The 15,660-nt window shown below is 50.0% G+C and overlaps 1 protein-coding gene across 1 annotated transcript in view; it reads left to right on the top strand.

The window, feature by feature from the left end:
* Nucleotides 1–8,995, top strand: part of Wwp2 (WW domain containing E3 ubiquitin protein ligase 2) — a 124,330-nt gene extending 115,335 nt beyond the window's left edge. Inside the window, exons 14-24 of the mRNA XM_038312884.1 lie at nt 280–355; nt 588–659; nt 849–937; nt 2,976–3,135; nt 4,381–4,514; nt 4,825–4,965; nt 5,454–5,574; nt 5,890–5,994; nt 6,907–7,003; nt 7,155–7,227; nt 7,332–8,995. Of these exons, the coding sequence (XP_038168812.1) occupies nt 280–355; nt 588–659; nt 849–937; nt 2,976–3,135; nt 4,381–4,514; nt 4,825–4,965; nt 5,454–5,574; nt 5,890–5,994; nt 6,907–7,003; nt 7,155–7,227; nt 7,332–7,431 (1,168 nt within the window). The 3' untranslated portion in view covers nt 7,432–8,995. The remainder of the gene's footprint in view (nt 1–279; nt 356–587; nt 660–848; nt 938–2,975; nt 3,136–4,380; nt 4,515–4,824; nt 4,966–5,453; nt 5,575–5,889; nt 5,995–6,906; nt 7,004–7,154; nt 7,228–7,331) is intronic.
* The last annotated feature ends 6,665 nt before the right edge of the window (nt 8,996–15,660 follow it).

Raw genomic sequence — 15,660 nt, 5'->3', positions numbered from 1 at the left:
AGCTGGCTGGTGAGGAGGGGTCTGTATGTGTTGTGCTAATCATTGCCCTCTAGTGCCAATGTGGATGTTACCACTCAGGGCCATCTTCCTCTAAAAGTGAGCGGTGTGGCGTTGTCCCCACGCGTCTCCCTCTCAGTGGCAGCCACTCCCTCTGTGTCTCACTTTGCTCCTCTTTAAATTCACGGAGCAGAGCGTCCACGTTCCCTAGGGCTCTCAGAAATGGATTGCTCATTTTCTGAGAAATCAAATAGGTTCCAGCGCATCCTTTGCTCTTGCCAGGACAAAGCAAGGCTCACCTGGTGCCTATGACCGAAGTTTTCGGTGGAAATATCACCAGTTCCGGTTCCTCTGTCACGTGAGTCCTGGTTTTGGGGCTCCCATAGGAGTGGAGCTGTTAAGTGCCGTCAACTGGGTCTCTCAGACCCACCTAGCTCTGGGGGTGTGTCTTAGATGGGTGTAAGATGCTTGCCCCGCTCTGAACTGCTTGTCTCTAAGGAGTAGTTTTCTAATCCTGGGCTGTGGGGCTGTGCTGTCACAGATGGGAGAACCCACTGAGCCCCAATTGACAGTGTTCTTTTCCTTTTCAGTCAAATGCCCTACCCAGCCATGTGAAGATCAGCGTTTCCAGGCAGACACTCTTTGAGGACTCTTTCCAACAGGTTAGAGAATATTATTGATGCTGGGATCCTGGGCCAAGCAGGCTTCCTCCCACCACCTAACCCCACCTCAGGGCGTAAGCATTGGTGACTATATCTGCTAGACAATAAGTCTCAGCATCCCCTGCCCCCACATCCCTGCCTGCTGTGCTGGGGTCATGGGCAGGATGGCCGGATGCCCTGTCTCCCCAGATTATGAACATGAAACCTTATGACCTGCGCCGCCGGCTCTACATCATCATGCGTGGTGAGGAGGGCCTGGACTACGGCGGCATTGCCAGGTGAGCCAGGGTGCCCAGAGGGCTCTACTCTACCCCTTGTCCCCTGGCTGTAGGGCCCATGGCTAGAAACCTCCTCCATGCTGTTTTATCCCCTGAGTTCTCCTGCATCAATAGGATGGGCCCTGGTGTGATACTGAGAATCATCTCTTGGGTTGGGGATGTGGCTCAATTAAGTTAGGATGCCTGTCTAGTGAGCAGGCCCTGGGTTCGATCTCCAGCACCACATAAATCAGGCCTGGCAGGTAGCTCACGTCTATGGTTGTACCACTTGAGCAATAAAAGCAGAAGGATTAGACATTCAAGGCTGTCCTTGGCTACATAGTAAATTGTAGGCCAACATGGGTCTCATGAGATCCTGTCTCCAAAAGGAAAAGGTGGAAAATCCCATGACAAATGTTTGGCTAGTCCCAGTGAGCCATGAAGCCCTTTGGTTACTAGATTATAGGGGTGCTGAAGGATTCTCGAGGAGGGACATGATGCTCTGTGCCAGCCTGTGTGTCATTTTCCTCTACTTACAAAGCAACCTGTCAAGTTGTATCAGTGGGCAGTAGGATCTGTGGGTACCCCTTAAAATCAGCTCTCGGCTTTCCTTTTTCCTGAGGCAGCCAGAGCAGGTGAAGTCAGGTTTCTCAGAGTGTATCTGATGTCTCTAAGCAATCCATCCCCTGCTGCATCGTGTGCACCAGTCAACAAAGTCCCTTAAAGAACCCAAAGAACTTTGTTTCCTTCACCCCACTAAAGTTAGCAGGCAGTCTGGCAAAGCATCGCCTTGGACGACAGGCAGAGGGCCCTGACAGTGAGAAGGAGCGTCTTGGCTGTGGTGACCTCTTATCTGCTGACCTTGTGGTGGGGGGATATCTTCCTGCTTGGCATTGGGCTCACCCACCTCTGGTCCTGTTTGCTGGTGGTGTACTCTTCTGTGTTGACCCCATCCCGCAAATGGATTGTTCTTTTTTCGTGGTGACCTCCCCAGGCTGTGCTTGGTGGGCTTCTGGTGTGGCTCTCTCCCTGTGTGTCTCTCTCTGTGTCCTGCCAGTGGTTTTACCCTATGGTAGGTTACGTCATGCTGTTCTACCACAGGGTAGAACCACGGACAGGATACCGGGGCACCCTCTACATCGAAGAACTTCGTCTACACAGCCACAAACAGACCAGCAGCCAGAGGCTAGCCCCCTTGGCCCATGTTCTCTGTTGGTTTAGCTCAAGCCCTAAAGGACCCTGATTTCTGGCTTATACTCGGGGTGTAGATAGATGCTGAGGCATCTGTTGGGTGGTGTCAGTTGAGATGAATGTGTCCAAGTTTGGGATAGGGTATGCGGATGGGTTCTGGGGTGAAGGGAAGGCAACATGCAAGTGAGGTAGGTACCTGTAGGGTAGCTAGAATCACTGAGGCTCCTAGAGGCCAAGTGGATCCCAGAGCCTTCAGGGATGGGTTTTGGGAACATGCTACTATCTGTGTATTCTTCACATTGCACTTCATACCAGATTGGGTGAATACTGTCATAGAGCAGAAATGTTATTGTAATAAATGTGTATATTTATGATTTAATTGCATTTATTTGTTTATTTGGGGGCATAGATGTATGTGTGTGGTTCTTATGGCCCATATAGCATGTGTGAAGGTCAGAGGACAACTTATGGGGATTCAGTTCTCATCTTTTACCAAATAGGTCCCAGGGATTGAACTCAGGTTGTCAGACTTGGATGCAAGAGCCTTTATCTGCTTACCCATCTTGCCGGCCCAGTCTGTAATGCTATAATGTAGTGCCTTTGTACAGTACATAGCCCCACAGGGTGCATGATGGCCCTGCGTGTGAGGAGCCCTTTGCCACCAGAAGCTCTAGATACTGTAATGTAAATGTCCTATGGGAGCCAGCAGGCACCCACACAAGTTTTCCTGAGTGACACCTTCAGGTGCTATTGTTTTGCTTCACCCAAGAACTGGGATGGGCTGGCGCTCTGACTTCCCAGGACACAGGCGTTGAGATGGTCTGACACAGCAGAGGGCTCCATTGTTCTGTCCTCTCTCCTCTCACAGAGAGTGGTTTTTCCTCCTGTCCCATGAGGTGCTCAACCCTATGTACTGTTTATTTGAATACGCTGGGAAGAACAATTACTGCCTGCAGATCAACCCAGCCTCTTCCATCAACCCTGACCACCTCACCTACTTCCGCTTTATCGGCAGATTCATCGCCATGGTAAGGGGCCTGGGATCTCTGAGCAGGGCAGCCTCTAAGGAGGCTGGCTCTAGTCACCAGGAGGCAGCAGTGGCATGAGCTGCAGACCTTAGGGATCAGGATCCTGCCCTCTGTCTAGGACTTGCCGTGACTCTCCCCTCTTCCTCACACGATTTCTAACCTGAAAATTAACAAAAAGCAAGGTAGCTGTGGAGAAGTGAGATACTTTGCAGTGGCCATCTGAGGCTGTTACAGGGTTTCTCATGTGACTTACTACACAGAAGCCCAGGGACTTCACCTAGGTCCATTGGAACTTACAGGGTGTAACTAGGCCAAGCAAAACCCTAATTTTCTGCCTGCTGCCTTTCTCTTGGGGGTACTGCATCTTTCATGAGCTGCAATAGCAAGGGACCTTTGAAAATGTCTGCCTGAGACACTCTGGAAGAGAGTTTGGAATCAGCGTGGGCTTCGGTCAGAGCCATAGTGAACTGGCTGTGGCAAGGCCAGGGGCCTTCCCAGCAACTGTAGTCCCCTAGAAGTACAGGCTCACATATCAGTGAAGCGGGCCGTACTGCATGATGACCCACACTGAGCAGGGGCCTGCAAGGATGTGCTCCAGCTGTGCCCCAATGATAACTTTCCTTTGTTGATGTCCTGAGTCTTACCCCACACATTCCTTTCTCTAGAATACCAGGGACCTAAGGCTCTGTCACTAAATATGGCCATTCCCATCATCTGGAAGTTCTTTTTAAGTGCTGGCAATGGCTCCAAAAGTGGGCACATTCTTCCTGGGTCTAGAGACCTGCCTGGCCCAGCAGCAGACAACAACAGAGCGGCCAGACTCTCAGACTGTTACTCACCGCTGGCTGCCACTTCTCGCCAGCCTCAGTGTCTGCATTATTCTTGGCCTCTTGTGCCACCCACTCAGAGTGCCAGTGAGTCAGGACTGCCACCTAGAGCTGTATTGAACAAGTTTTCCATGGAAGCAGGGGACAGGCCTTTGCCCAAAGGGGGAGTGGCCTGGCCAGTGTGCTGGGCAGACAGTGGGCCTGCTTTGCCCATGCCTGTGGCTTTCAGGGTGGGATGACATGTGCCCAAGTCAGAGAAAAGTGCTTGTTTCCCACGCCTCCCCTTCAGCTAGGGCAGCTGGCTCCCAGGGAGTCCTTTCAAGGGGGGGGGGGCAGCTGACATCCAAAGCACTCCTGAGTCTGCCTCAGGTGCTGTCCAGGAAAGTAAAACCCTTCTGTGTGCCTCTTTCTTGCCCAGGCTCTGTACCATGGCAAGTTCATCGACACAGGCTTCACCCTTCCTTTCTACAAGCGGATGCTCAACAAGAGACCAACTCTGAAGGACCTAGAGTCTATTGACCCTGAGTTTTATAACTCCATTGTCTGGATCAAGTGAGTCCTGGCTTGCTCTGCTATGATGGAGCTGAGCTCTGATTGGCCAGTTGGCACCCTGACCCTGATTTCCTCTTCTAGGGGATCCCTGGGTGCTTACCTGGCCTCCGCAGGTCTATAGCAATAGAGTTTCTAGGTCCCCTGTTCTAGATTCTCTCTCTGCAGCAGAGAATGTACCAAGCCACTGGTCAGGGTTCCTGGCCACCTAGTGAGTTTCTAGCACCTCTCAGGTGCCTTAGTAAGAGGCGAGCAAGTCAAGGGTAGGCCTTGATAAGATGGACATCTTCCCCCTTGGCCTCCTGTGTCCTAGAGAGAACAACCTAGAAGAGTGTGGCCTGGAGCTGTTCTTCATCCAGGACATGGAGATTCTGGGCAAGGTGACAACCCATGAGCTGAAGGAAGGCGGCGAGAGCATCCGAGTTACAGAGGAGAACAAGGAAGAGTACATCATGTGAGTCTCAGATCCGGGGAGGGGCACGTTACAGAGAAAGGGCATTTGCCCTGTTTTTGTACCATCTTTGACCAGGCCCCGCTCTGGGGCCCATAGTGCCCACAGACTGCACACATATCCTGGTTGTATCTGCCTTGGTTGGTGACATAATAATTTGAGCTGTGGACCTGGAGCCTCTGGTTACCAGCTTTAGGTTGATCTTTTTGTGTTCCAGAGGCTTTCCAACTGCAGGGAACTTTTTAAAGAAATATAAAGCTTACATGTTGCCATCTCTCCTGACCCAGAGGATTTCTGGGTCCAGTGAATTTCAGTTTCTGGCTCTCCACTGCGCATGTACAGACCTCCTGCTCAGGTTCTTTAGGCTGTTTGCTCTGTTCCATTAAACCATGGAGTTGTTACTTATGAGGTTAAGTCTGAGGCTCAGCAGTTAAAGGAGTGCACCAGGCAGGGCTGTCTGGACCCCATCAATGGCTTATCTTTGGTTTTAGGCTGCTGACTGACTGGCGATTCACCCGAGGTGTGGAAGAGCAGACCAAAGCCTTCCTGGATGGCTTCAATGAGGTGGCCCCTCTGGAGTGGTTGCGATATTTTGATGAGAAAGAGCTGGAGGTGGGTGCTAAACGTTGTGAGCCCTTGAGTTCAGGTGTTTTAGGGTATCCCAGATCTGTGATGTACACCCACAGAAACTCACCCACCAAGCCCCACATTTCAAGCTAGAGGAAGCAGTGTGGGTAGTGTCGCCTGGATCCTCAGCCCTAACTTCTCTGTGCATAGAGTGCAAGGACATTAAAATTTCTGAAAAAAGTATCAGGTTAACAGAGTTTGGGAGTCACCTAATGGTAGGAGGAGGCAGCACCGTGTGGGCGTGAAGCAGTGCCATGCAGAGGGCTTGCTGCAGGCTTGGTGACATGTCCCTCCCTCCAGCTGATGCTGTGCGGCATGCAGGAGATAGACATGAGCGACTGGCAGAAGAATGCCATCTACCGGCACTACACCAAGAGCAGCAAGCAGATCCAGTGGTTCTGGCAGGTGCGTCCTGGGCTCTGTGTCCCCCTGTTGGGCTGGGGGTAAGGTTCTTGTCAGGGATGGTTACCAGTTACCCAAAAGACATGAGGCCTACCTAGACCCCAGACTCGAGGACCTTTCATCTTTGACACATTCCTCCCCTCCCCACTTGGAGAAGTAGAGGATAAACATATCTCTGGGCAGGATAGAGGTTATTGTAGCTATATTGTTGCTAGTTTGCATGAGATAGGTTGTCAGCAGTGGCTGGGAGCCAGGGGGACCCGCGGCCAGGAAGTTCAGTTGCAATTGGCTGTGTAGTCTCCTCCAGTCAGATGGGGTAAGAAAGGAAGGCACACGTGTCTGGAAAAATACAGTGAGCCCATTATCTTGAATTGAATGTCTTAGTCCCTTTATATATGTGGATTTTACAGCTTTTTAACAAGGAGAATGTGCAGTGAAAAAGACAGTTACAAGTATCCTTATATGATGTGTGTGTGTGTGTATATTTGCATGTAAAGTTTTTGTAGAGGTGTGGTTCACATGGCATGCAGTTCATCATCTTAGATATTTTGAGGTGTTCAGGTCAGTGGCTTTAGCGCCTTCGTTGTGTTGTATAACCAACAGCGTTCTTCAATTTTACTACAGTTCATCTCCCCAAAAGAAACCCTGTTTCCACCAAACAGCTACTCCCAACCTTAGTGTGTCTTTAAAAGCAGACTTGGGAAGAGGGTGGGGAATACCTGGCCCAGGATGTCCCTGAGACTCATGGACCTTTGTGGGACATTCTACAAACACCCTTTAGAGAAAGCATCTTTGATGGTCCCTGACTGCTGTCTGTCTCCCCTTCCTGGTGTGGCCCCACCTGGCCTGGAGATGTCCCTGCTGAGGCCTGAGGTGCTGGGCTAGCGGCGCCCCTGACGCCTTCTGGACTTGCAGGTGGTGAAGGAGATGGACAATGAGAAGAGGATCCGGCTGCTGCAGTTTGTCACTGGGACCTGCCGTCTTCCCGTCGGGGGATTTGCCGAACTCATCGGTGCGTTTTTCCTTTGTCCTCCTGGGGCCTTGGCTGGGGGTGAGGGCAGCATGGGCCATGCACATCCTCCTGAAATTTGGGGAGGGAAAGGTCTTGTTTCGGGAAAGGCCATCTGTGGTGACACAAAGTAACACCTTGGCTTGGATGACAGGGAGCAATGGGCCCCAGAAGTTCTGCATTGACAGAGTTGGCAAGGAAACCTGGCTACCCCGAAGCCATACGTGGTGAGTTTGCTGGAAGCCGGCAGGCCGGGAGCCTGACTGCTGGGGGCAGGACACTGAAGCCCTGCCCCCCCCATGCCACCCTGCCACCCTTCTGTCTTTTACAGCTTCAACCGCCTAGACCTCCCACCCTACAAGAGCTATGAGCAGCTGAAAGAGAAGCTGCTATATGCCATCGAGGAGACCGAGGGTTTTGGACAGGAGTAGCCAAGGCTGTCCCTCCATACCCTCCAGCACAAGTAGTCCTGAGTCCTTCCTGCCTGAGACGCCATTGGCTGCACAGCCCTTGGGAGGCCCCTTTGGGTTGTGGCCCTGTATGGCTCCATGCTTGGATCATATTGGTGACTGAAGAGTCTGACTCCAGGAGGCCCTGCGGCCCCTTCCTCCTTCTTGACGATGGCGGTCTGGAATAAAGCCTGTCACCTTTGAGTTCATCACCTGGTGCAGAGTCAGAGGGCTGCCCTTCTGCAGTATTGTCTCCTGCACTAGGACCAATTCTGGGTGTGTGTGAGTGTGGTGCAGAATCAGAGGGCTGCCCCAGAAGCTGGGCCTCACATGGTAGGTGAAGAGATAGGCTGTGTGGCTTGGCTGACTGGACCCAGAAAGCCAAGGGTCTTTGCCAGCAGAAGAGGCTTCGCTTCCGTAGACCTTTTCTGGAGTCTGTGTGGAACAGGCCTGAGGGAGCAGCTCTGCATCAAAGCTGTCTTTGCTGTACTGCCCAGCGGGCTGAAGCCCAGGGGACTGAGCAGGAAGCACTCAGTACTACCAGTCCGTCTGTTCCTAGCAAGGAAAGGGTTGAAGAAGCCACCACCTGTGTGTCAGTGGGAAGGAGACAGACTCCCCGGACTGTCTTTTGACATAAACTTGAAGTATATTCATGTATAGGGTTGCCTTCTGTTTTATTTGAGTATGCCGCTATCACCTTCTGTCAAAGAACTGGTGCCCCAGGTGTTCTGGGTCGTTGAGGGGCTCAACCCTCTTGATCCAACAGCTCCCCCATCAGCTTCTCCCCTCAGGAACCCGCTTAGCAGTTCCCCAGCCTGAGAGGCCTGGCTATGTGGCCCAGTGCATCCCTGCTACCCTCAAATCCTCCATTGACAAGATCCCTTTGCTAGACCAGGCAAGGCCAGTTAGGACCAGGTTGACAGTACTGTCTCACAGTGCCTTAGGATGGGGCACATCTCGGCTAGCCAAGTGTTTGTGCTATTCAGGCATGAGGAAAAGACACCGGTTGGATTTATGGCACTCTTGACAGCCTCCCATGTAGGTCCACAGGCCTCTCTGGGGTTCAGAGCAGTTATAGTGGCACACTCCCTACGCATACTAGCTCTGGGGTGCCCCAGGCATGCTCTCAAACCAGTCACAGGAGCTTTCCGAGGACAGTCCTTTTCTGCCTTCATCCTTCCTCCAGTACAGCCTGTGACCCCCCCCCCCCACACTGCACATGCTGATTTGAGTGGCTCCGCTGACCGCTGCTCACCTTTCTCTCCCATGTAGTCTCTTGCCGTACTCCCCATGCGCCTCACAGAAGCTGCTCCATACTGGGTGGGGACCAGCTGCCAGCAAGGTCAGGAAGCATCAGGTTCACAGGTGTTCATGGGTGTCTGTGTGTGTGTGTGTGTGTGTGTGTGTGTGTGTGTGTGTGTTTGTAACTGAAGTGTGTACAGAAAGGCCTGTGCTAGCTAGCACCAAGTTGGTTGACAGATTGTTTTGTAATGCCTGCCCCTGCCTTGGTATTGCCAGTTTCTTGTGCAATAAACAATCAGCAGCCGTGGGTGGTGTCAGTGTGGCTGTTTACACACACTCTTCTGGGAAGAAGCTGCCAGCCCCACAGGTCTTCCAGAATCTCCAGGCCGAAGCAGAGTGATAATGCCCCAGCCTTGCTGCCTTGGAGGAGTTCGGGTACCAGTAACCAAGTAGCTTTACGTCTGGGCTGGGTGGCTGGGTACCAGTAACCAAGGTAGCCTTACTTCTGGGATGGTTGATTGGGTACCAGTAACCAAGGTAGCCTTACTTCTGGGATGGTTGATTGGGTACCAGTAACCAAGGTAGCCTTACTTCTGGGATGGGTGATTGGGTACCAGTAACCAAGGTAGCCTTACTTCTGGAACAGGTGGCAAGTTCTTCTCCGGAGGTCACTTGCCTCTGCCCTGGTCACTGTATTACTCTCTTAGCAACAAAATCGTTCCTTTTGGAGCAGAAGGGCTGAGATTTCATTTAGGAAGTGGCTCAGGTTGCATGATCCAATGACAAGGGATTCCTTGATGTTGAATTCAGGGTCACACCTTGGTTTACCACACAATTATTTTGATAGGTAAGACTTCCAAGATGGAACTGGGTATAGTGGTGCATTTCCTACAATCCTAGTAATTGGAAGACTGAGGCAGAAGGATTGGTCCAAGTTTGACGCTAGACTACATAGACTGCCTCTGCCTCCAAAAGAGCCAGAGGGGGTAGAGAGATGACTCGGAAGTCTTTATTGCCCCACAGTGGACCCAGATTCAGTTCTCAGCATCCACATGGTGGCTCACATCGCCTGTAACTCAAGTGCCAGGCGATCTGTCACCCTCTTCTGACCCCCACAGGCACCAGACACAAATGCTACACATTAATACATGCAAGCAAAACATGCATACACACATATCACAAGACTTTTCCTAAAAGCCAAACAAGTGTGGGCTATACCACCACCTGATGAGTGGACACATTTGACATTGAAATGACTACACGTTCTTTGGTTTGGTTTGGTTTGGTTTTTTTTGAGACATGATCTCTTTGTGTAGCACTGGCTGTCCTAGAACTTGCTCTGTAGACCAGGCTGGCCTCAGACTCAGAGATCTGCTTGCCTGTTCCTCCCAAATGCCAGAATTAAAGGCCTGCGCACCACAGCCCAGCTAGTGACTGTCACATTCTAATCACACTGATAACGGGGTGGAGGCTGGCTCCTTAAAGTTTAATGGCTAGCTCACTTCCTCGTTTTATTTTGGGGTGCAAGAGCTTGAAAACTTTGTGCTTGCTAAGCATGCAAAACCCAGGTCCATGCCCTTCCAAAGGCTTTTCTCCACTTGATGGGGAAACACTATACTTTGATTAAAAATTATTAGGGAACATTCACATGGTATACATAAGTTTTATAGCAAGTTTTTTGTTGTTGTTTTGTTTTCTTGAGACAGGATCTCACTATGTAGTAGCCTTTGCTGGCTTGGGAACTCTGTGTAGCCCAGGCTGGTCCCAAACTCAACAGCAGTCTGCCCGTTTCTGCCTCTGCAGAGCTGGGCACTTTAGTAAACTTTAATAAGTTTTAGTGTGACCTGCCACAGTGAGGACTCACCTACACGTCTCCAGGCATAACTGCCACTCAGCAGGCAGTGGTCCTTCCAGACAAGTTTGTGTCCATATGCAATTTATAGATGTCTTAGTTAGGGTTTCTGTTGCTGTGAAGAGACACCATGACCACAACAACTCTTACAAAAGAAAAAAGGATCAATAGGGGCGGCTCGCATTTACCGAGGTGCATCGTCATGGTATGACATGCAGGCAGACTTGGTGCTGGAGAAGTAGCTGAGTGCCCTACATCGTGTACTTGTGGGCAACAGGAAGTGGTCTGTCTCACTGGGTGTGGCTTGAGTGTATATGAAACCTTATAGCCCGCCTCCACAGTGACACACTTCCTCCAACAAGACCACACCTCCTCTAACAAGACCACACCTCCTCCAACAAGGCCACACCTCCAACAAGACCACACCTCCTCCATCAAGGCTACACCTCCTAATAGTGCAACTCCTTTTGGGGACCATTTTCTTTCAGACCAGCCCCGTAGGTATGTGTGATTTTTAAATATACTAGAAATGGGATTACATAGCTGCTGTTTCATTAATGAGGTGTTGGGGCACTTAGCATGTTGGTCACTGTATTTCATTTCTTCTCTGCCATGTGACTTTCATACCATTGTTCTATAATATACCCATTGCCTTCCTGAAGTGAGCTGTGGATGTCTCCAGCAACTTGCCAGTGTCTACACAGCTTCATCAAATTACCTTGGGCAGGCCCAGCAGGAGACAGTTCTGAAAGCTAGATTGTTGTGTCTTGTGGGTTTTGTTACAGTTGAGTTAATTACTAAGGAACACAAACTGGCTTAAAATAGTGATATTGCTGGATGATGGTGGCAGAGACCTTTAATCCCAGCACTCCGGAGGCAGAAGTAGGCAGATCTCTGTGAGTTCAAGGCCAGCCCCGTCTACAAGAGCTAGTTTCAGGACCGAGAAAGCCTGTCTCAAAAAAATAAATAAATATATAATAAAAAGAAGAGGGATCTTCTTGCCTCTCTCCTGGCTGCTGGGATTTCAGACACTCAACACCACTCCCAACTAGACTTTTTTTTAATTTATTTTTTACATACCAATCTCAGTTTCCCCTCCCTCCTCTCCTCCCGCACCCCCCTTTCCACCATCCCACCACCACCTACTCCTCAGCGAGGTTAAGGCCTCCCCTGGGAAGTCCGAACTAGGTACTATGCAAATGACAAGTGTGGCTTAGGCAGTCTATGGGGCCACTGGCAGGGGGACCAGGATCGAACTCTAATGCATGAGCTGACTCTGTGGAGCCCAATCTCTATGGAGATATACCTTGCTTGGCCTAGGCACTGGGGGAAGGGGGTTCGTCCTGCCTCAACGAGGTAATGGGATAGACTTAGTTGCCAACTATACTTTTTTTTTTTTTTGGTTTTTCGAGGCAGAGTTTCTCTGTGGCTTTGGAGCCTGTCCTGGAACTAGCTCTTGTAGACCAGGCTGGCCTCAAACTCACAGAGATCCTTCTGCCTCTGCCTCCCGAGTGCTGGGATTAAAGGCGTGTGCCACCACCGCCCGGCACCCAACTATACTTTTTAAAAAAATGCAAAATGTTCAGATTCAAAGATATAAAGGGTCTGCACCAAAAGGCCTCCGTCACTCTGGTGTCCTCCCCCACCCCCCACCCTATCCTCAGTCCCTGTCTGTCCTGAGCTATTCAGATCTGCTGCCACGGTTCCAGCAACTCGCCCTTGTTAGGTCTCAGGCTCTCCACACGTCCAGATGAGCTGGACTCTAGGAGGATTTCTGCCCGTTAGGTAAAAGCCGGCATTCCTCAGGAGCTTGTGAGATGGCAGTCAGATGGGCTTCCCGTCCTCAAAACTTGTCCCTTTGCACAGCGACTCATCCTACACATAATTCTCGTGATTTGTCCGCCAGCGCTCTCTTGCTCCCAGGTGCTCTCTCGCTTGCTCGTCTGCACTCTTCCTGTTTCTCTGGCCCTGGCCGTGTCCAGTCTGCTTTCCTTTCTTCTCTGGGCTTTTCCGGGTGCTTTTGGATATTCTGGAGTGGAGAGGTCATGTCGGCAGTTTCTTGACTGTTCCCTGCATACACCCATGTCAGGCACGGGCCACAGTGTCCGGTTTCCTTTTCCTGTCTCCCCTTTTTTTTTTCTTTTCAGATCTTAATTGCTGTTATTTATAATACGTAGCAGCTCAGACCTAAAATGCTTCCAATTCCCCCGTTTCAGTCCTGCTTACCGCTTTGCATGTGGTGGCGTCTGACCCAAAGAATCTGTGGTCTAGGTTTTAAACCAGACCTTTTTCTTCTATTTCATGTGGCTTTATTGTTTACCCCCAGAAAAGGGAAGTGTGAATTAACTGTGCCATTTTGAAAGTCCCAGGTTGACTTCTCTCAGCTTTAACTCTGTGTGTAGGGAGGGCGTGCACATGAGTAGGGGTGCAAAGGCCTGTATGTGCACAAGCTGAGGCCAGAGCAGGTGTCTTCCTCTGTAGCTCCCCACGGTTATTACTTTGACACAGGGTCTGTCATGAAGCCAGAAGCTGTTTTGGCTGAGCTGGTTGGCCAGCAAACTTCCAGGACCTGCCTGTCTCTGCCTCTCAGTGTAACTGCCAGGGTTACAGTTATGAACAGCTGTGCCTGGCCATTTACATGGGTGCTGGAGATTCAGGCTTGGGTCCGCAAACAGTTTTATTCACTGCACCGCCTCTCCAGCCCTGTTTGGTTTTGAGACAAGTGCTCATGTAACCTTGGCTAACTCCAAACTTGCTATGTAGCTGAGGCTGGCTTTGAATTTCTTCTTTACAGCCTTTTCCTCAAAAGTGCTGGAATTTTGAGCACATACTTCCAGGTGGGACAGATCTATACTATTGTTACTTTTTAAATTAATTTGTTGCGGGGGGGGGGGGCAGGGCATGCCAAGGCACAGGTATGAAGGTCAGAGGACAACTTGCAGGAACTGATCTTCTCTTTCCACCATAGGGTTCTGGGAAATCAAACTCAAGCCTTTATCCACTGAGCTATCTCACCAGGCCCATTTCCCCTTTTTGATATAGAGTCTTACGTATCCCAGGCTGGTCTTGAACTTGCTATAGAGCCAAGATTGACCTTGAGCTTCTGATTTTCCTCCCTCCACTTCCAAGTGCTGGGATTACAAGCACATATTGGGGCTGGGGTCTGAACTCTGGGCTTTGTGAATATCAGGCACAGTATCAACTAAGTTACATCCTCTACTCATTTGAATATCTTCTTTGTAGAACAAGGACATCATGCCAAGTGACACAAGCCAATCGCAGAAAGAAAACCACCGAGATTCCATTTATGTGACATAGAACTGTAGACACAAAGTAAAATGGTGATCACCAGGAGCTCGGGGGAAGGGGGAATTGGATACAAATTTCAAACTTTTTTGATTAGTTTTGGGGTTTTTCTTGTTATTGGGTTTTTATATTTTGAGACTTCAAACATGAACACTTAGCCCCATCAGTCTGTCCACCCACTCCCATGGTTCCACCCCAAATCCATCATCTCTTTATTGTTACATACATATACATGTTTGCACGTATGTGCACTCAGGGGACCCAGGCAGGAAGACTGGGACTTGTAGTTAGTCCAGACTTAATGGCACAGTGCCACTTGATCTACATAGCAGGAGTCTGTCTCAAAAATACCAACAAAAAGAACAGGTTGCTGGGGCATACCTGTAATTCAACCAGAAGTTCAAGAGCATCTTCAGCTACATACTGACTTGAAGGCTAGCCTGGGCTACATGAAACCTGCCTCAACAAACAGCAGAAAACCTGGGATGTCTTGCTTTTGGATACCCCATGAACATGATCCCCACTGTCAGTCTTTAGAAAACCCTACAGTGACTGCTGCTGCTTACCCTGGGCTGTCTTTAAAATCCTTTCTTTACATCAATGTTACATTGATTGATTGAATGATTGATTGATTGATTGGGGAGGGGTATGTGCCACAGCACACACGTAGAGATTAGAGGGCAATTTGTAGGAACCACCATATGGGTCCTAGGGACTCAGGCCGACAGACTTGGTGGATACTGACTGGTTTTTTACCAACTTGACACAAACTTAGACACCTCTGAGAAGAGCCCTAATTGAGAAAATACCTCCATAAGATTGGTTTGTGGGAGCTAGGCAGTGGTGGCGCACGTCTTTAATTCTAGCACTCGGGAGGCAGAGGCAGGAGGATCTCTGTGATTCTGAGGCCAGCTTGGTCTACAGAGCTAATTCCACAACAGCTAGGGCTGTTGCACAGAGAAACCCTGCCTGTCTCAAAAAATAAATTAATTAATTAATTAATTTTAAAAGATTGTCTGTGGGCAAGAAAGTTGAGAGCATCTTCTTGATTGATGATTAATGTGGGAGACCCTCGCCCACTGTGGGTGGTACAACCCTTGGGCAGGTGGTCCTAGACATATAAAAGCAAGTCAGTAAGCAGTGTTCCTCCATGGCCTCTGTTCAGTTCTTACCTTCAGCTTCCTGTGGTTCCTGTCCTGATTTCCCTTAGTGATGGAGCGTTACCTGAGACTGTGAGCTGCAAGAAACCCTCCTTTAAGTTGCTTTTGATCATGATATTTTAATCACAGTAGAAAACCTAAGTCATTGCATAACCCCCTCGTATCCCCTGCCCCTGCTGATACACCCCTGAGGTGGGTGGACTTCTTAGGTGGTCCTCGATGCTCTCCTACTGATGCTTGCAACTTTGTGGAGTGACTCTTTCCATGAGTGTGGACTAGTTCTGCACCTCTTTCCAGCCAACAGACCATGGCGTCTATAACGGGATGGATATCCTGTCTGATGGCAGACACCTGTGGCCTGGTCGCCAGCTGACTCTCCTTACTGTCTTCCCAACATGTACACTCTGAGGATATGGCTGCTGTGGTGGTAAAGCCCTCGTGGCAAGGGATGGAGGGCAGATTCCTATCAACTAGTGTAGTAGCATTTCCGATGTATTTTAGTAAATAAAGACTGCTTGAAGATCTGAGAGTAAAACAGTCCCACTGGTCAGCCTTACAGACCAGGTAATGGTAACACACACCTTTAATCCCAGTAGCCATAATGACACACACCTTTAATCCCAGTAGCCATAATGACACACACCTTTAATC

The sequence above is a fragment of the Arvicola amphibius genome, chromosome 15, assembly GCF_903992535.2.
Source record: "Arvicola amphibius chromosome 15, mArvAmp1.2, whole genome shotgun sequence".
NCBI classification, from domain to species: domain Eukaryota; kingdom Metazoa; phylum Chordata; class Mammalia; order Rodentia; family Cricetidae; genus Arvicola; species Arvicola amphibius.
Note: the sequence above shows the minus strand (reverse complement) of the source record. Positions and strands in the feature narration are given on the sequence as shown.